Genomic DNA, 21,718 nt, shown 5'->3' on the forward strand with positions numbered 1-21,718 from the left:
GCTTTCGCTGTAAAGTTGCGAGCCTGCGAGTAGATTTCTTGGGACTGTTCTATTGGCATCCAAATCCTGATAGAAGCTGTATACCTTCAGCTCTTGCTGAATTCAGAAGGTGAGAGACTAGCACCTAAAAAGATTAGCAACAAATCCGTTCATTTTAAATTCGAAAGCAGTCAGAAAGGTACCTGCTTTGTACGTAGCTTTTTGTGCATCTGACTCTTTTTTGTAGGCATTAATCCTATTTGTGTTTTTGTTTGTTTTGTTTTGCTTTGTTTTTTGAATCACAAAATATGGTTTCTGGGTTTTGGTCTTTTCGGTTCACTTTTCCAGCTCACTTATGGCTCATTGAAGAAACATTTTTTCACTATATAAAATAAGTATCTATTTAAGATGTTGTAGAACAAATTTTGTAGAACTGTTCCAGGTTTAGCTTACCAATTTTGAAGCCAGTGTGACTTTTTGGTATATTTTAGAGGTGTGCTACAATTGGACTTACAAAAGAAACTCAGTTACAATTGCAACTATTGGATTGGATTCAACTAATGTAAGGATTCCAGCACACCTTGATCATGATCGTAATACTTAAATAAATATTTAGTGATGGTGCAGGCTTTTTAATAAGGCATAGGATATAAATTAACAAATTAGTGAAAACAATTCTCAGTAGCAAACGCATACATTTGTTACCTTTGGGAGTCAATGGAGGTTTAGTGGTATATGCAGTGAACCTTTGGAATTGTCTTGTAGAAGACATATGTTTTATAAGTTCTTTGAACCAGGATTCATGGGCTAGACAGGCAAATAGTGTGCTGAGGACAAAACTTGGCAATATATTTTCCCTCTAGTTGGCCAGTAGCAGGTGTCTAAAGTGTTTTCCAAGCTTTTTATGATTCTGGGGTGACTGTGCCCCACTCCCATGAAAGAATAGTAAGGTCTGTAGGACTGTTTGTCTCTGTGAAGAATGTTGCACTACATGACTGAACAAATCTTTGTGCAGTGTGAAATAATAATCACCCCAAAGTTTGTGCATATCTGGAAGAGAAGAGGTACCATAAGTTTTCAAAAATGGAGGTCTGTGATTAGCTGTCTCCCATACAAACACTTGCTGTAAGTCTGAACATTCTTGGTGAAACCTGAACTCCATTAAAGTCAATGGGAATTTTGCCGTTGACTTTAGTAGGGAAATGATTTCACCCTCTTTGCCAGAAGAGTGAAAAGGTCAAAGTTTCAAGAAATAGCGTAGGAGTAAAAGAAAGAGAAATACTGCAAAGCACAGCTCAGAGACTTTAGTCAGTAATTACATTCTATGAGGCATAAGCACAAATGGACAGAGTTAAAGTTTTAGAGTTAAACCTGAACTCTATCATGTCCTGACTTTTGAGTCCTTATCTACAGCCTTAGCACAGCATATGTGCAACTTTTTGCATTTTATCAGAGGTTAATGGAGAACAAGGAAGTTGAAAGGTAAATAAATGGTACATTTATTGATTTTAAAAAAAACAGAATTCATCAAAATGGATATTTCTTGTTGTATCATCAAAACAGCTATTTGAATGCCAAATATATTGATTGTACAGCATCTTAATGCAAACTCAGTCTGACCTGTCTCACTAATGGCTCTCTCAAAAGACATCTTTCTAATTGACCTCAGTACCTCACTGAATCAGTTCTCTTGCCCTCCAACAATGAGTTTACTCAAAATGCCCAGAGCAATGACGCTCAAGCAGGTGGCTTTTTGGCTTAACCTAGCATGTGGTTCTTTTTTCTTGTATGAATAGGGTATCATGAGAGGTCCTAACGAAGATGGCAACTACTTTGTTTTTTAAAGATACAGAAACTGAAACAACTCCTCAGAAGGCACACAGATGGAGTGATTGAATCCACATTTACTCCATGGTAGCAAACTAAGAGGAGACAGAATTTTTTCTGATATAATCATTATATATACATTTGTATATTGTGGGCCTGAACCTGGGCACCTCCTAAGAGATGGGGAGCATGCACAATCTCCATGGACTCCTTGCAGGACTAGGCAGTGTATGATGTGTAATTATTTTGGGGACTTTCTGAAGTCACTGGGAGCTTTTCGCTCACAAGGAATGAAGAGTTGGGCCTTTTGTTTAATGAACTAGTGACTCTTCACCTGTTAAAAGTTGAGGGTCATTGGTCTGCACTAAAAAGAAATGGGGGAAAGTGTCTCTTCTGTCCCTTTTTGTTCTTCAGAATGAATTCTAATTACAGTAATAAGGCACCAAGCTGTCACTGAGTTTTACATATTTTTAGAAAGAATGCCAGGATCATCTAATAGGGGAATTGTATTTTTACAGTCACTCATCTTCTGTATCTCACACATGCATGCACATGGACGCTCCCACACATTTTATCCCTTCTTTAATTTTCTGTTTAAAGAAGAAAAGCGTGCATCATCATAACTACTCAGAACCACAGCACTCTGCTGCTGAAGGGGCACAACTGGCAAGGAGGTGCCATGGGTAAACCATGTATGCCCCTAAGATATTCTTGATAATGCCATATGTGGTTGCTCTTATTCTGGAATTCCACTGATCAAGATAATTCAGAGTAAGGTGCTTTAATTCTGAAATAAGAGCATCTGTATGTGGTGTTAATTGGGAATCGCTAATCCATTTTATATTCACACTCTGTTGTATTCTAGATTAATTTTCATGTGTAGGAAAGCCCTAACTAAATTATAATGAATGTAGAGCAGTGCTTAGACTTCTCTCCCCTCCTCCTCCTTCCTTTTTTCTCCTTTCCCAAACTATTCAACATCCCTCACACCATGGAAAAAGGCTAAGAAAGCAGATGAACCCTGTAGCTTTTCTAGGTCATTAGATCTGGATTATATCAACCCAAGGGGTGAGAAATGATTTCTAGGTCACGCGTGCTTCCCAGGGGTCTATGAACTCAAGCATTTTGGCTGATCTCAACTGTCATAGTATTTTACAAGAGGAGGAGCAGTGTCTCAGATAATTAGTCCCACAGCACCTAGTTCTTTGTAGAGCAAAACCCATACCTTAAACTCGCCTAGAAATAATTTGGTGGTCAATGCAAATCATGGAGCATAGGTGTAATACAAGCCCCATTTAGAGTGTACTGCACTAATCCAAACTTGAAGTGACAAAGACATGGTTAACTGTGACAAAATCCAGATCTAAAATGAAAAGTTTTAAGCATTTTGCCAAGTGCAAATGATTAGAAGCACTCTGGCTCAGTCAGGATTCCTTGTGGGGCTCTGTCCCTCTGTGAAAGGGTGCATCATGCACACCTCCTGTGCCTGCAAACTCCCCATACTGGAGTTTGGGGGAGGCATTACCCCATCTTCCTCCCACCCCTCCTCAGTGCACAGGTGATCACCTGGGATAGTGTCTCTACTATGTATTTGCTGGCTGGCCCCACCCCTTTGGGCACCAGTGTGAGGCCATTCACATTGTGGCCCCAAGGATGGAGAAGAAGGAGGTAGAGTGATATAATGGTCATAACTAGGATTACTGGACAAAAAGTAGGAAAGATAACATTTTCTCTTAATGTTAAGAAGCACTTCCTTGAAGTGATCTCTGGGTGTAGAATAATCTTGCAAAGGGAGTGATGGATACTTTTATCTCTTTGTACATTTAAAAGTAGGTTAGAAAATGTATTGGAGAGAAAAACCCAGCACTGGGAGAAAGATGGGCCTGGTCTACAGCAGAAAGTTGCACTGGTTTAATTTAAACCAGTTTTTAAACTGATATCAAACTAGTGCAAAAGTGTGGGCAGTTTTAGTTCAGTTTAAGAGTGGCTTAGTTTGGTCTGGTTTAAACCCATTCCTAACTGACAAAAACTAAACCACACGAAGCCATTCTTGCACTCAAATAAGAGCCTCTACAAAGGTGTTTGCACTGGTTAACTAAAGTAGTTTAAATTAACCCAGTTCAGCCTTCTTATGTAACTACACCTATGGATTAGATGATAGTCTAATAGGCTTTTTCCATCACCAATTTCTATGATTCTTGCTGAAGAAGCTATCATAAAATAGCATGAACACAGGGGCAGCTCTAGGCACCAGCAAAGCAAGCATCTGCTTGGGGCAGCCCATTTGCAGGGGCGGCAGCTGGCAGGGATCCAGCCTGTGAGCTGAGAACCAACAGGGGGCCCTGGGAGCTGTAGTTCCTTGGTTAGCTCCCTGCCTATAGAGCCAGCCCTGGAGCAGGGAAAGCACTACTTTCCAGCGCATCTCCTTGGCCTGTGCTTATCAACAGGAACGGGACGAGGAGGGAGTTATTGGTAGCTGTAATCGACTCATCTGCGCAGCTTGCATGTGCAATGGGAGAGGTCACTTGGCTCAAGAGTGGGTGGCACTGTGACATGGGAAACGATTAGTGTGCCCAATTAGAAGTGCTTTGCCCATGATATCCCCTCAAAGACATTCCACATGACTGGATTTAGGGATACTGTGTGACCCTCACCTTGCGAGCCTCTGCGCTCAATCAAAGGAATCTGGGTGGACTAAATGGACAGTGCCCCTCTACTATCTTGAAGCTGAGCTGGAGGTATGTGCGACTCCCCTAAGAATTTAAATTTAAAGTAAAGGAGGGCTTGGACCCTGGTAGCTTTCGAAACGATAGCTACCAGCACTCTAGGAGGATTTCACTTCTGAGCTGGAAGCGAACATTGCTTTTCTTCGCATTTAGCTAATATTCGAAGGAATCTAGCCCCTGTCCTTCCAGATTGATCCCCTCAAATTCGGAATGTTCAGCTCAAATTTGCGGCGTGTTAAGTTCTTTCTCCCGAATTCAATGATATGATACACTGTATTTTGCATATAGTGAAACGATAGGTATAAAATTGAGCAGACATTGTTCCAGTGGTTTTAAGGCTGGCATTTGCTATTTTCAATAGCCCATATTGGTCTTTTTTTTTTAGTTTCTTTGTTTCTATGAAACATGTTTGATTGTGGCTACATTCCCACATACAACAACGATGTGGAGATCATAACGAGTCATAAAAGGACCTTCACTTTTCCTCATTATATGGAGGACGTCTTATATACGCTCTCAGATATCTCCTCATCACACAAGCTAGAAAATTGTGTTCCACTTTACTGCGCTTCTGTAACCAGTCCATGGGATCCTCTTTGTCTGTGTTGTGTCGCATCCCAATCATGATCCTGTGGGTTGACGCCGCCCTGGCGACAAGTTCACCAGTTGGCTTCAGGCTGGGCCAGACAGGGGTCGCGGTTGGTTGGGGAGAGCCCGAGGCTGGCCATGTGCAGGGGGTGTGTGTGGGAGGGGCACTTCGTGTGGGCGGAGACGGGGCCCAGAGCTGGGGCAGCACAGGGTGTGGGATGGGGAGCCCAGGACCTGGGATGCAGGGGGTCTCGGGTGGTGGGTGAGAGCTCAAGGACTATGGATGATTGGCGGGGTGAAAGGTGAAAATCCTCGATGGTGATCTGCTGCCATCTTCCCCCCCTTTTGTGGTGACAAAAAATGGAAAAAAAATTCCCTTTCTTTTTTCCCGACCTCCAAATATTGGATGATCCAGGTTTAAACCCAGGAAACGATGTAGGATACAACTCACGACGCTCAGCTCACCCTGCAGGAATAGAATTACTCTGTATCGTTCCTTAACCATAATCCAACCCCCATCGTAACATCCTATCCACAGACCCATTGGTTCATATTTAGCCTTGCTGATAATCCAAAGTGAATTTATTCCTAAAGCTTAGGCTTCTACTCGTCCATCATCACATCCCTCCATCAACTATCAAGCTTATCTGGAAGCCAGATAATTGTCTTTTGCCCCAACTACTTCCCGATTGGACTAAGGCTATTTTCCCAGAACTTCACTCCTCTAATGGTTAGAAACCTTTGTCTAATTTCAAATCTAAACTTCCTAGTGTTCAGTTTATATCCATTTGTTCTTGTGTCCGCATTGGTACTAAGCTTAAAGAATTCCTCTCCCTCCCTGATATTTATCCCTCTGATATATTTATAAAGAGCCATCATATCCCCCCTCAGCCTTCTTTTGGTTAGGCTAAACAATTCATCTCTTCAGTTCATCTCACACTACAGGCTCTTCCCTTTCTCTATCCTTTTTTCTTTATTCAACTTTCTGTCTCTTCTTCCTCTATGTCTTTGAATTATATTCTCTAGCATTGACCCTACACAATGAAGAGGTGAGCTGGCCTCTTATTTTTTACTGCCACTGTTCTGCAGATGGTTCTGTTTCACCTCCTGCACTATATAGCAAAGAATTTCAAAATCCCCCTATACATTTTTTTAGCAACTGAAAAAGAAACTGCGTATGATATTCCCTACTGTTCTTCTGGCTGAACACGTTATTTTACAGTGTGATATTTCTAGAATAAGTGCAACTGAAAGGGCAAAACTCATGACTTTTCATAAGATTCTTTTATTATTTTTTCTCACCAGGTGGATTGTGATTGACCATTTTTTCCATTCTCACATAAATGATTGTTGCTGACCTGTTGGCGCATTAGCGTGTAATTATTCCATTATGGTATCCAGCTTCCTAAATATTCCCAATTTTTTTAAGGGGGAGAGCAGAGGTGGTATTTATTTTATTTTATTTTATTTTAGACCTCTGATTAATTTGTCCATTTCATGTAAACAGCACAGGCTGATTTTATTATAATTATGACTTACATTTGGAAATGGTGACATTCTAATTTAAATCAAAGCTTGTTTATGCCTGGCTTCTCTTTTCTTTCTGTAGTTAATTGACAGAATGTATCCTTTAGGTAGTATTGCTTGATTTTAATGAAATACCTTTGTGTCATAAACCATGCAAGTCTTTGCACCCCCAGAACTCCAACTGATTTCAGTGGGAGTTTAGGGAGAGCAAGAATTGTAGGATAGGACTTTCATGTCATATGTTTGTTTTGAATTAAGCCTGCACTCTACTTAATCAGTAATATTTACAATGAAGGAGGAAGGAGACAGAAGAGAGAAATCATAAACACATATATTAGCATAAAAACATACAAGGAACATAAACTATGATACTACAGGGCATAAACCAGCCATTACAAGATATACAGAGAGTTATTGTACAAGATTGTAGAGAACAATGTAGTACTAACTGGCAGGGATTGGGAATAAAATTAGCCTATGGAAAGGTTATTTAGAAATTGTTCATTATCGGGATTCTTACATTTTTTCAGAAGTATCTGGTATTGGTCAGTACTGGGGACAAAATACTGGACTAGATGGACCACAGATCTCATCTAGTATGGCAATTCCTATGTTCCTATATCAGACAAGAAATGTGGTTTTTATTTATAGCATTTTTATTTATTTGCTATTCGTCTTTCATTTTTTATACTAGCACTTTTGTTATGCAAACTTGATTGACTGTATCACCAGAAAAATAATATATGTTTTTATTCTCTTTCAGTTTTAGGGCATGAACAAACATCTTTTTAAATTCTTAACTCTGTAAGAAACAAAAATATGCATATGCATGAATGTCAAACAATGTTTAATAATGAGTTAACTACCTATTTGGGATGGGTAGAAATTAATTCTTGGTTTTGATTTATAGAGCAAAAGCAGGACATTATTACAGAGAAATGTAGCATCTCAGAATGGCTGCACTTGAACAATGACAATGTTTTCTTTTAGGAAAGTTCAAAGAGAAGGCCTCAATTCTTCATAAGATTGCCAAAAAGAAGTGCCAGGTGGAAGACAGTGAAAGACGGAACGGGGCTGCTAATCATGCTGGTAAGTATAAGCGTACAGAATTATTTCTTATTGTTTGGGGTATATTTGCTATGTGTTATTTTACTTACCCAAGAAAATAAATAAACATACATTTTTTCAGCCTTGAGTGCCTGAAGTTACCCCTCTAAATCCATATCTGGACTCCCAAATAGGAACCTGATTTTCAGAGATGCTTAGCACCTGCAACTCCAAATGGGTTGGACTGGTATAATTAATTGAGTGACAAATCTGGCTCATAGTTTGCCCAATGGACTATTTCATACAGTGGGTCAGATTCAAGCTGTACAAGTGTAAATGCAGAATAACTGCAGTGACTTTACAAGATTTACTCTGGATTTTGACCCATTCATTTCTGGTAGGCCATTAGAGTCAGTCATTTGAGCCAAATAGGGCTAAATTTTCCTCTCTCATCCATTCCTCTCTCATCAAATCTGAAGAATTGTGCATGAAACCCCCCTAGACATGAATGAGAGTTCTGTGCATGGAGAGAAAATAGAATAAAACATCCAGAGAGCTGTTGTGCAAGGTTAGAGAAAAGAACGTAGCACTAATTTTGGAAATGTTCTAAAAGAAGATTGATAAAAACACAGAGGCAAATTCTATCCTCAGTTATGTCCCTGGAACCCCATTGACTTCACTGATGTTTGGCAGGTATAAGGGCCAAATTTTGACAGTGATACTTAATTTATTTAGAACGTTACCAGGCCATTTGACTCTGATATTGGGTTCTCTCTGCATGTGGAGAATACTCACTGAGATCCACCAACTGTGCAGTTTGGACACTTACATACATTTTCCATACACCTGAAATAAATGTGCATTTTATGTGGGTCATGTATCTCCACACTTGCCAGGAGAAGAGAATATAGGATTTGAGATCTATCGTGTGTATCTAAGAGGACAAATGTTGCCTTCAGGTGGGTATTATGATTGTTGCTGCAAGCGATGTGGTCTGTCAGAGGCAAATCCTACCTATCTTGCATTGACACACAAACCTTGATAGCAATGGTTCTGTTGTGCAAGGGGGAGACTGCAATGAGGGGTTCATAGTAGCCTGCTGCAGAGTATTGCTGCAAGGTAACTTTCTTATGGGGAAAGGACTGGGGCTGGGCCATAGGAGGAACAGGCTTGTGGCTGGTAGGTTTGTACACACTGCTGATCTACTAGCCAAAAGGTTTGTAGACTACTTGTATAGTGGGTACTGTTACCTGCAGTCTGCAAGAGCAGCCACAGAGTTACTGCACAGCTTCTCTATATCCTGACTATGATTTGGAAAAAATCCATGCTTCCCAGCCCCGTATATACCCCCTACACCACCCCATTTACTCTGTTTTTTTCAAAAAGAATATTCAGCTCAGAACTTATACTTTGTTAAAACAACAACAACTTAAGTCACCTTCGTGTTTCTTTTAGCCACTGCTTTACCACTTAATGTTCATTGCAGTGGAAAAAAATGAAAAAACTATCAAATGTATCTGGTAAAAACTGAATCAGTTTGACACTTGCCATAACCTTACTCTGTATCCAGATGCACTTTGACACTGAGTCAAGCAATTGGATGGAATACTCTGTTAATATTGCATAATGCTGAGGAAAATAGCCCACAAGCAGTTAAATAATCTCAGATGTACTGCACTTTGCACTGCTGCTGTGATCTCAGATTTTAATTCAGGACGAATCTGAGTACAACAGTAATGCAACTACACAGCTATATTTACTTCTTTGTACAGCAACATCAGATAAAATACTTCTTATTGTGTCAGCTGTTGTTAGAAGCACTTCATCATGACTTCTGATTGTTCAAGGATTTCGGGCCATTACCATCTTTATCTAATAATAACAGCTGAAATTTTGGCATGCCTATTGTTTAGAAGATTCCTTGAATGATCATAGGGAAAGGAATTGCAGTATACAAAAATAAACGGTTCACTAGTAACACTTGATAATTCAAATAGACTGAAATATGAGTGCAGTGTTTTATCTATTTCTTTCTTCTGTTTTTTTCATTTATGGATGATGTTACAGAAAAAATTGAACTCCCAAATACTACAAAAGTGGAAGTTGAAGTAACACCACCAAATGATGGTTCAGGACCAGTGCAAAATGGAAACATTGCCCATGGAATTGAAGAGGTTACTGTCTTTTATTTTTTTCTCTCTCTCTTTCTCTTTACCCTGATAAACTTATTCCTGCTTATTTTTACTATTTTGGAAAGCTAGTGAGTTGGCTTTTACTAAGTAGGATCTTGCTGTTTCATGCTCTTTGACCTGAAGCTACAGCTCAAGGCGCTATGGAGAGAGAAAACCTCGTAAAAAGCAATTCTTGGCACTGAAGTTCATACCGTGGTTTACTTTAAGTTTAAACTATGCAGACAAATTCTTAGCATTTTCCTTAGGTAAGTTCTAGCAAAAGTTGCTCCACATTGGGAAACTGCAGGAAAATGCTATCCCTGTTGTTACTTTAGATCTCTACTCTTCAGCACTACTCTGCTACTGCTTCCCACCCTAGACGCCTCAGCCTCATTCTGGCAGCTGTTTTGCACATTTCTATAAAGTAGTACCACTGAAACTTAAATTCCTTGAAATTTGAAAGCATTTTCCATTCTCTTACAAATATGAAAAGTCTCATTTTTACAAAAAATATTAATTAAAATTTGAACATCGTCCATTTTGAGAGTGGCCTATTTTCAAGCAAAAATTATCTCTGCAGTTATGAGATAAGATACAGTTCACAACTGCAGTATGAAAATAGTGATTTTGATGAAAAGCAAAATGTCAGGGTAGAAAATAGCCTTAATAAATGTTTTAACTACTTTAGCACAGCCCAAGAGTTAATTTTTGAGAAGTATACATACAATACCTCAGTAACTCTGTCTGACACCCCTCTTTTTGTTCTTCCTTCTTTCCCTTTCCTTTTTCCTTCTCCCTAGTTTTGTTGTTGTTTTGTTTTGTTTTCGTACATTTTTTCCTGAATCTAATTTCTCCTCCCTTCCCTCTTTTGTTTTTTTTAGTGTTGTACTCTCTGGCTGAAATTCACTCCTATGCAGAGTCCAAGCACAAGGCCTATAAACCACTTGTAGAAGGCTGGATGAATTTCACCCTACTTCCGACCTTCTTTCTCTCTCTTGTCTTCCTCATTCATCTTTCTCTCTTCCCCATCCTCAGTATCTTGCTCCTTCCTTTCTTCCCAGGCCCATCTTCAAATTCTCACCTCCTGACCCCAGTTTTCTCCAGCAGAGGATCTAAGTTCTGCTGGACCTCTTGCCAGACTCCATGGAATAAGCCCAGATCTCTGCTATTCTGCCACCACTTGCAGAAGTCTTGAGAGGCCTTCCCTTGTAGCCCTGTCCACCAATCCAAGCCAGTTATATTAATGTTTGGTCCAATCTAAGTCCCACTGAAGTCAAAAGGAGTGACTCCTATTGACTTTAGTGAGTGTTGGTTCAGCCCTCCTGAGAGGAAGAACATACACTGAGATAAATTTTTTCCAATCCAATCTGTAAAATGTTCTTTTTTTTGTCCTGACCAACCTAGGCTTTCTTCCCTCTTGCAGTGTACTCCATCTTACTTTGGATTTAGTCCCAGTTATTGTAGTTTTCCTTTCGACCTTTAACAAGTTTCCATGGAGGAGAAAGCTCTATTATATAACACGGTATATTTATAGCTTAGTACTGAGCATATCTGACAAAATGAAAAGAGGACTAGAAGGACAGTGATGGTATCTCATTAAATATTTTATAGGTTGCCATATAGAGAAATGATCCTTCTGAAAGTTCTCCCTCGCCATCCCCCTTAACAAGTACTTGATTAAGCCACTTCAGCTGTAATCATTCTAACCTGTGGCTTTCCTAAAAATAACATCCAATTTCAAGTTAACACCTTCTCCTCCCACACACACACATACATGCACACACACACACACCCTTTCACTAGTTTCCATGGAAACCTAATTGGAAAACTTATATATGCCAACCATCTCAAAGATAACTTTTCATGAAAAGAAAAGGCACCTTGGATGCAATGAGAACACATCACTAAACCTTCATTGTTTTCAGTATGATTACTAAACAGCTTACTTGAGCAACTGTGGTAAAGTGGATTTAGCTTTCTTCACCAAAGAGCAGCACATGGTTAGTGCATTTCAGGACAAAGCTCTTGTCTGAGGCATTTATTCCCTTCCAAGGAATGCGTGGCCCTTTTCATCAAATTAGCATGATTTGAATCTAAATATAGGAATGTTCTCAGTCACTTGGATGTGTTTCCCAAAATATGTTAAATGCTTCAATTTGGGAAAGAAAGGGGAAGAGAGGACAAAAGCCTTTGTTGAAAGGTAATAATATATCCCAAAGTGTCTGATATTCTTTTGATCAGTAAGCATATATTTTCTGCTCCCTGAAAATCTTCTCCTTTGCTTTTTCATTGATCCTGAAATAATTGTGCAGATCTCTCTTGTCAACTTAACTTTTATGTAACTTTGAGATCATTGCACTGCCATAAAATGGGATTAATCATTGTATTCCCATGGCTATTTACTGGTCTGTTCTACGTTTTTACTACTGTACACCTTTTTCTCTTTTTTTTTGGAAAAATAGGACAGTGGGAAAGAGGCTACAAGACGGGCTTACTCTTCAGTTGCATCTCCAGATCACTAGGATTGTTATTTCCATTTGCAGGCCTGCTGAGCATAGTTTGTAATACATACTCTACATGTCTCTTTCAGTACCCACCAGTGAACGCTACAGCATAATTTTGAGGGAAATAAATGGGTACAAGTTCAGGAATTTCTAGTTTCCCAGGATTCCAGCAGTAGACTCGGAAGGTATACAGATTGAAGTAATGGCATATGGGTCAAAAGACATCCACATATTCCTTATCAGCATAAAATCTAGCCAAAGAAATCTAGCCTTCTCTTGATGGTTTCACAGTACATGGAGGATTTACATACACCCTTACCATTAATGTGAGTTACCTATGTAAATGCAATGTATCCTAAGAAGAAATAGATGCAGGATGGCATAACTTGAATTTTTGCCATATGATTTCACAAGGAGAGGTTGCTCTTCTATCTTAGGTATTTATATGGCACTGTTACTGTAGGAACTCAGCACCTCACAAACTTTAATTTATTTAGCTTTGCAACACCTCTGTTAAGTAGGGAGAAGTATTATTATCCTCCCATTTTAAAGATGAGGAATTGGGAGACAGAGGCTAAATAACCTGCCCAAGGTCATCCAGAAAGTCTATGGTGGAGCAGAATTGAGACCCAGACTAGCATCTTAACCCACTTAACTGTCCTCCCTCTCTGTCTCGGTGAGGACATAAAATAGCCTGTAGAACAAAAGCAGATCTTAACATTGAACAATAAGATATCAGTTTAAGGCAGGTGACATTTTGAGATGTCATCCTATTTTTATCTTTATTCTCTCATTAAGAAAGGTCATGTTGGTGGGTGGTGCCTACTGTCTAGAAACAAATAGCCATGACTGTCTTTTGTAACACTAAGAAGCAGAAAATGGATAGGAACACTCTTACACATGATATGATACCTATCCTTCAACATGATCAAAGTGAATCATAAATGGTCCCTGTCTGACTTTTTACCATTTTCAATGGAAACTTGATGCTAATTCTGTGCTGATTATCTGTGTCAGGAATCATTATACAGGAAAAAAGCACATATAGAAAAATATATAGTCCTTGTCTAATTTGGGGCAATATAATGAGCCTCAAAACTTAATATTTTTAACTCATATGAGATCCCTGTTATAAGATGTAATCAATTTATTGTAAGCAGTTAATAAGTATTTACACACTTGGGAACACTGATAAATTTTGAGGTGGGTTATTTTATTTGTCTTTCAGACTTTTTTACATCCATAACAAAATGCAATTTTCAGCTGCAGTCCTAGATGAACAACTGTTTTTCCTGAGTAATATATTTTGAGCATAAGCATCTAAATAGACAATTCTTCTCTGCTGTTTGCTAGAAGCAGTGAATAGACTATGATTTTGGCAGATGGGAATCGGTATAATCTGTTGGTTATAAACAAAAGAGTTACTGATGAAATGTCACCATCTGTTGGCATTGTTGAAATGCTCTGAGTCATACAGTCATTACTTTTCACTGTAAAGTTTTCTCAGAAATGGCCTGATTATGAGTAAACTAGACACATTACAAAATTATTTTCTCAACCTTCATTTCTGTAAAATAAAAACTTGATTTTTTTGTTGTTGCAAAAATACCCTGCTGACCCACAATGTAACAAGTAAACGGGATATCTGTCTAGTGTAGTTCTTAGTACATTTTTATTGATTTATTTATTTATATGTATTGTGGTAGCACTTACAGCAGTGGTCCCCAATTTTTTTCCGTTGCACCCCTTCCTTACCCATAATGGAACCTGTCTGGGCCCTCTCCGGGAGCTATGATCGCGAGCCACAGCTGGGAGTGGGGCCAGAGCTGTGGTCACGAGCCAGGGCCTTTGGTTAGAGACCCAAGCTGAGGTGGGAGTGGGGCTGGAGCAGAGCTGGGGGCAGAGTGGGGCTGGCTAGCACTCTCTTGCTGCCTCCCTTTGGAGCTGGGCAGGGCCCTGCCATGTCCCCCAAATGTTCCTCTATGCCCCACAATTTGGGGTCTACTGACCTGGAGTCTCAGTCATTGTATTAGGCACTGTTCATACACACATAAAAAAAGATGGTTCCTGCTCCAAAAAACTTACTGTCTAAGTATAAGATGAGAGAAAACAAGTGAATATAACACACAGGCGGAGAGGGGCAGGGAGCATAGCATAAGGGATAGTGAGACAATTAAGATTTGTGTAGCAAGTAAACCACACAAATTACCTTTTCGTGTAATACCTTTGGTACAGTTACTGTATTATGAACAACTGTAGAGATTTCACACATATCTTAATTAAAAAAAACTTGTACCGTGACAGGTATTAAATAAGTTTAATGGGGAAGACTATAAAGAATATAATGGTAAGTTATTCTCTTCACTGACAGTTCACTGAGGCAGTCAGTTTGAAAGAAACAGAATTCATATATTCTGATGGTTATCTAGAATACTAAAGAATTAGTTATATTCATAACATGAATAACATATATAGTTATGTTTTCCTTGGCATATTCTGATCTTTTCAAATGAGGCCTTTAAAATGCACCTGCAAAATTTGTGGGCACATCTATCTGCTTACACAAATGGACAGATGGACATTTACACATGTATGGCCTGATTTTCAACCTAACTTTAACCTGACCTTTGTGCAACTGCAGTTGTTACTAGGCTCAGTTTAGGAATCCAGGCAATGAAGATATCTAAGTACTTCACAACAGTATCTTTTTAGCATTCTTCCTTGGCAGTGCCCTTTGTGCTAGATTGGTATCTGCTTACATTTTTCTCAACCGAATCTCACCAGAGAATGAATCTTTTTGCCCTCTTGCTTTGTTTCTTTCTTGTCATTTCATGAGGGAAATATGCCTAGTATTGTTAGACTGGCACATTGATTTCTGATCATACAGGCAGCCAAGGATCATCAAAATGAAATTTCATCATCAATTATTAAAAACCAGGAATTTAGTAAGGACACAAAAATCCATTTACACTTAAAAATACTCCCAAAAAAAATTATCCCGCAGATGGGTTTAATTCAGAAATATTCCAAGCATCTCTGACTGGTCTAGCTTGAGATATTTCACTCATAGAATCATTGAATAATAGAATCATGGGCCTGAAAGAGACCTCAGGAGGTCATCTAGCCAAGCCCCTGCACTCAAGGCAGAACTAAGTATCATCTAGATCATCCCTGACAGGTGTTTGTCTACGTTGCTCTTAAATGACAAATTCCACAGCCTCCCTAGGCAATTTATTCCAGTGCTTAGCCACCCTGACAGTTAGAAATTTTTTCCTAATGTCCAGCCAAAACTGCCCATGCTGCAATTTAAGCTTATTGCTTTTTGTCCTATCCTCAGAGACTAAAGATAAAAAAATTTCTCACTTGTCCTTGTAGCAACTTCTTATGTGCTTGAAAACTGTTATCATGCCGCCTACCCTCAGTCTTCTTTTCTCCAGACTAAACAAAACCAATCTTTTCAATCTTCCCTCATAGGTCATGTTTTCTAGACCTTTAATCATTTTTATTGCTCTTCTCTGGACTTTCTCCAATTTGTCCACATCTTTCCTGAAATGTGGCGCCCAGAACTGGACACGATACTTCAGTTGAGGCCTAATCAGCCCTGAGTAGAACAGAAGAAATATTTCTTGTGTCTTGCTTACAATACTCTTGTTAATTCAGTGTAGAATGATGTTTGCTTTTTTTGAAACAGTGTTACACTGTTGACTCATATTTAGCTTGTGAGCCACTCTGACTCCAAGGTCCCTGTCCGCAGTTCTCCTTCTTAAGCAGTCATTTTTCATTCTGTATATGTGCAACTGATTGTTTCTTCCTAAGTGGAGTACTTTGCATTTGTCCTTATTGAATTTCATCCTATTTATTTCAGACCATTTCTCCAGTTTCTCTAGATCATTTTGAATTTTATTCCTAACCTCCAAAGCACTTGCAACCCCTCCTAGCATGGTATCAACCACAAACTTTGTAAGTGTACTCTCTATGCTATTATCTGAATCACTGATGAAGATATTGAACTGAACTGGACTCAGAACTGATACCTGCAGGACCCCACTTGATATGCCCTTCCAGCATGACTGTGAACAACTGATAACTACTCTTCGGGAATGGTTTTCCAACCAGTTGTGCACCCCACTTATAGTAGCTCCGTTTAGGTTGTATTTCCCTGGTTTGTTCATGGTTGAGTTGACTCCGAGTGTAACACTTATACTGTCTCAGAGTCGTGGTGATTTTTTTTTCTTTTCTCCACTCCAACCTCTTGTGGATAACTCAGTATTGCTTTTCTCCATTAGTCAGATTTTTCAAATATTCTGAACATCTTCAGCTTCTGTTGATTTCAATGTGAGTTGTTGGAGCTCATTAACTCTGCAAATCAAGCCCTGATTCTGCATCCTTTACTCTTTCAAATTAGAAGTGAAGGATTAGACCTTAAAGACCAAATTGTGCCCATTATAATGTATTCGCAGCTTCCATTGTTGCCACTGGAACTCGTGTGCATATGACTAAGGGCAGTATTCAGACCTAGTAAGGTTATAATTACTTGTGATGTGTGCAATATCCTTCTGCTAAGTATTTTCACCAGAATAAGAGACCTGCAACCAATTGTAGTGTTTGCTTCCCTTTTCCTTTACTGCAGTGTCTGCAAAATCTCTGCTTAGAACCCAGAGTCACATGCAGAATTACAGAAGCTGCCACCTGTTAATAATTCCATAGCCATTCGCAGTGCCATGTGGGTGCCTTGTGGTTCTTTGTATTTTTTTATAACTGTGAGTTTTAAATTGTTTACCACATAAACTGCAGACTTGTGCCTAAATCCTGGTGAAGAGAAACCAGAGAATAAAAAGATGCTGTTTTCCCAGTGTGTGCAAACAGTAAAAGGTTTTGTTTTGAATTGAAGAGACTTTAATTTAGTTCAGATAACTTGCTCTTCATGTCACCAGCTCCAGATTTGTCGCTATAATTAGTCTCCTGTCCATTCCCCTGTAGAATTATGTGGTGAGCTTCTGAGGTTTCATAGTTTGTGATATTTTCTATGCCCATGTAAGACAACAGTAGGTCTGATTCTGAACTCATCAGGACTTGGGTAAATCATGAGTAATTCTACTAAAAACCAGAGGAGTTAGTCCTGTTTACACAGAAGAAAAATCAGAATCAAAAGACTTATAATCAGAATGGACTGTACTGCATGCATGAATTGTGTGTTGAACATCTACATGTCCTACAGATGTGTGTGTGTGTCCATATACATATCAATATATGTGCAGAGTTACCATGATTAAAGAAGATTACTAATCAATGCTAATCTCTAAATATGATAATTAAGAAAATACTTAGTCATTCAGTGCTGTTTTTGAAACTAGTGTTTATGGAGGTTTATTCCTGCTGAGTTTGCTGCTTGAAATATACCCAAGCCACTCAGAAAAAGTTACCTAGGCAACCTTTCAATTGCTTCTTTTGTGCTCCTATTTTACCTCAATAATCATTATTTCAAAGCTAGGTATCTAGCCTCATCTGATTCTCCCACCCCTAGTAGCTTCTACCAGAATCTGGAAACAGAGAGACCAGATTTGGTTTGAAGGAAGTAGTCTTGCACCTGCACAGGTTTTCTAAAGAGGTCAAACTGCCATAGATTATGGAAATGAAGTGCTGAGCAGCTGCCTGCTTTGGCAGTGTACAGAAAGATAAAAGGACACACCAATCTCTTAAACTGTTCAGATGCTTAATGTTCTCTGGTGATAGTGTGACAAATTACCATATCTGTTTGTAAAACCATATCTGTTTGTAAAACTTGTCATGATAAACACCTGTGACTCTTCTGTTCGCTGTCATTTTTTCATCGATCAGATTAGTTGGGGATTTCTAGACGTACAGGGACTAACAAGATATGGTCTTCTCTTAACGTGTGTATAATTGGTAAGGCAGCTGTATTTACGAACACATCAAGAGGGGACTGTGGATATGGGCTTGATTGTATCTATGTAATTTTGGCAAAACTCTAGTGAAGCTAATGGAGTGATACAGATATAAAACTGGGAAAACTTAGATCAGAATCAGGCTTTGTGTCCCTTAGTGTTGATAGGAACATTTTAAATGATCGCTTGATCGAAACAACAACCTTCAGTTACTTGTAAAGTCATCAAATGCATGATTTTCTAGTCCTTCCAAACATTTGGATAATTAGAAATGGATTTTGAAACAGAACTATTAATAAGCCCCCAAAATTACAGAGTTGTGCAATTAACTAACCAAATAGTAGATTCTGAAACCAGCCTCTTGCGGCACCATTAAAAACCTTAGCTAAGCATTGTTAAGACAAGGTCTTAACTCATAGAAACATGATGATAATGTTCCACAGCACTGGATAAACTTATTTGAGGAATAGTATGTAATTTTCAGAAAGGTCTGAGATCTCAATTCTAATCTCTTTTTAAAATAACTTTCAAAAGTAGGCACATCTCTGCATGCTCTGAGGAAAATTCATTTTATACCATGTATTGCTTTTTGGGCGTTCTCTTACTGAACTCAGTGGGAGACTTTCAGGGGGGTGGGATCAGGCCCTTTGTGGGACAGAACCATTCAGGCTGAATTTTGTGTTGGCTTACACAGCAGTGTAAGTTGGAACTGGTGTAACCTCATTAACATCGCCTCTTTGAGTTACACCAAGAATGAATTTGGCCTCTTGGGCAGAAAGGCCAGAAAACAGGTGTAAGTGTCAAAGTAGTCTAGGTCATGCCCATTAGTGGCATTCTATGGCAGTCCTAAAGGGTCCGACATCACCTGCATGCTAAGGAGTGAAAGGAGGGCAGAGAAACCAGAAAAGTAACTTGACCAGCCATAAAGATCCCATGGCACAGGAGAAGTCCCGCCAAGCTTATCCTGTGGTAAAGCAAGTGGCTGAAAAGCAATTAACAGTAGGGTGTAAAAACAAACAAAAACACTTGTGTGTAGCGAGATTAAAATAGTGAGTGAAGATCCATCATGTGAGTGAGAGTTTTTCCCTAAAGTTTTTCTGGTTAGTTGCTAAAAAATTGATGTGCTGCTGAAAGGTCAGAGGGCAAAACATTATGGATGGTCTTGATTCTGCCCTGGGTTACTCTAGTTTTGCCCAATATAACCCAGGATGGAGGAAACAGTGGGGAAGTCTGTCTGGAGATGTGTCAGAGGCACAAAATGAATACAATCCCTGTAGCCTGGTTTTAGATTATGTACTAATTATATTGTTAGATTATGTACTAATTATATTGTTTACTTAAGAATCCCCAGTTATCACTTTGAGGGTTGACAGGTTCTTGCCCCAAGATCAGGCCCATTATTATTCAAATTAGTATATAGTTGGGAACCCTGATGTGCACAGTTGCAACGTTCACAGTATAGGAACTCTTTTTGTTTATTAATACATTTAGCACAGTAACAAACACCCCAACTCAGTAAGATAGATGGAGATACTACAGGGTGTACATCTGCATATCCGTATACTCACGTCATCCCTTGCAGAACAACCTAAAATGTTAGCCATCATCTTCCTCAACATCATCACCTTCCCCGTCATCACCAGTGGCCATCATTTTGGCACCTCCCAAGGACTACATCTCTCTCCTACTGCCCCTAAGCTGGGATGCCACTTTTATAATTTGTTATGCTGACACAGTTACATTCAATGCATATTCGGTAGGAGATTTTTTTTCCTTCTTATTATTTGTATTTTCTCATCTCACTAATGTTGGAGTGTCTTTTTTCTAAAGGTTAGTATTTCAATTATCTCAATTATATATATATGTCAATTCATTACTATGGCCCTTTTGTGGTTAGGTATCACATTTGTTGTTTCTGTCCTAGCTGGTTATTTTGGTTCTTTCCAAGTTCTAAGCTGTGGTGTATCTGTTAAGCTTAAAAGGGTATGAAGTTAGGAAAGCCCCTATGTCTACCTGCTTTAACGTATCCTTTATGTTAAAGATTGCGGTTATACATGGACCTTATGCTTTAGCTCCATTTACCTAGGTAAAAGGTCCCAGACATATGTATGCTGACTTGCTGAAGCTAATGTCTTACAGCACATGGGCCTGTAGGTTTCTTGCATTACTGCTGAATATAAGGCAAAGCAGCAAATATAATGATGATGAGCTAGCCCATTGGGCTACAGTAGCAGTGAATATAATAAAGCAAACTAGCCCACTGGGCTACATCCCCGCTCTGCCAGGACGCCTGAAGCTGGTCAGTCCAGTCCCAAAGAATGGCTGGCATTGGCAATGGAGGGGCCACTGATTCATTGCATCCCCAGGCAGCCTTTGCCAGCTGGATTCATGTGAAGCTCCAGTTGCAGTTTAGTGCTCCACCCCCCTGGCTGCTATCACCTATCTGGCATTGTAAACATAATCTTCCCTTCTTTAGGGACACAGGCTGGTGCAGCTTGCACCTTCCTGCACCAACACTGGCAATTCATGCCCAATAGCTGTAATACAGCTGCAGCCAATGAGTCTTTCTTCGAAGCATGAAGTTCACATGACTTCTCCTAAGAGATCATTGACTTTATTCACCCAACTTGCCTTCTATTCACTTCCATTTTTATGACAGAATTCAGAAGACAATGATGAAGAGCAGCCTCTCAGCCTGGCCTGGCCTGACACCCTACGCAAACAGCTCATGTATCTTGCTGTTTTCCCCATTGTTTTTCCATTGTGGATTACCCTGCCAGATGTCAGAAAGCCTGTGAGTACCACACTGTTTTTATAAGTTGATGTGTTTTGTACAATGGAATGGTTTCATTGAACAGTTTCAAACTTCTCCATCTTCTAGAACATTTTTAACCCCCTTTGGCATAGTTTTAATATAGTTTAATATCCCTCTATTTTAAAGCAAAGATGTGATAAAGAACTTTATGTGGTTAACAAAGCCTAGTGAATTAATGTAAAAGTAGATTTTGTGATTTTTCAGCAGTTTCACTCATGGAGAAAATACACCATCAGAATTCTGAAGCAAACATCAATTTTAAACCAAGTATTAATGATTATCTGGGAGGTATCGTTGTTATGGTGACCAGATGTCCCATTTTTATAGGGACAGTCCTGATTTTTGGGTCTTTTTCTTATATAGGCTCCTATTACCCCCCGTCCCAATTTTTCACATTTGCTGTCTAGTCACCCTAATCGTTGTGAATGTGTTGCCATTATCTGCATAAATCTTTATGGCACAAAGAGAAAAACTCTTTCTTGTGGGCCTTGATAATTCCATTTCTTGATGTCCACTATGCATTACTTAACCCAATAAGAAGTTTCAGGAATGTGCAGACCCCTAACAGTTTCAGGAATGTGCAGACCGCTAATAGTTCCCGTATCCTAGTGTCTCCGAAACAGCAGTA

General features: G+C 39.2%; 1 protein-coding gene across 5 annotated transcripts in view; it reads left to right on the forward strand.

Moving 5' to 3' along the window:
- The window catches only part of SLC24A2 (solute carrier family 24 member 2), a 195,800-nt gene that overhangs the window by 149,114 nt on the left and 24,968 nt on the right, over nucleotides 1–21,718 (forward strand). For all 5 annotated transcript variants that reach the window (XM_032797550.2, XM_032797549.2, XM_032797553.2 and 2 more), the window contains 3 exons: nucleotides 7,638–7,736; nucleotides 9,762–9,868; nucleotides 20,935–21,069. In XM_032797550.2, coding sequence (XP_032653441.1) covers nucleotides 7,638–7,736; nucleotides 9,762–9,868; nucleotides 20,935–21,069 — 341 coding nt within the window. The remainder of the gene's footprint in view (nucleotides 1–7,637; nucleotides 7,737–9,761; nucleotides 9,869–20,934; nucleotides 21,070–21,718) is intronic.

Source organism: Chelonoidis abingdonii, chromosome 6 (assembly GCF_003597395.2).
Source record: "Chelonoidis abingdonii isolate Lonesome George chromosome 6, CheloAbing_2.0, whole genome shotgun sequence".
Lineage (NCBI taxonomy): Eukaryota > Metazoa > Chordata > Testudines > Testudinidae > Chelonoidis > Chelonoidis abingdonii.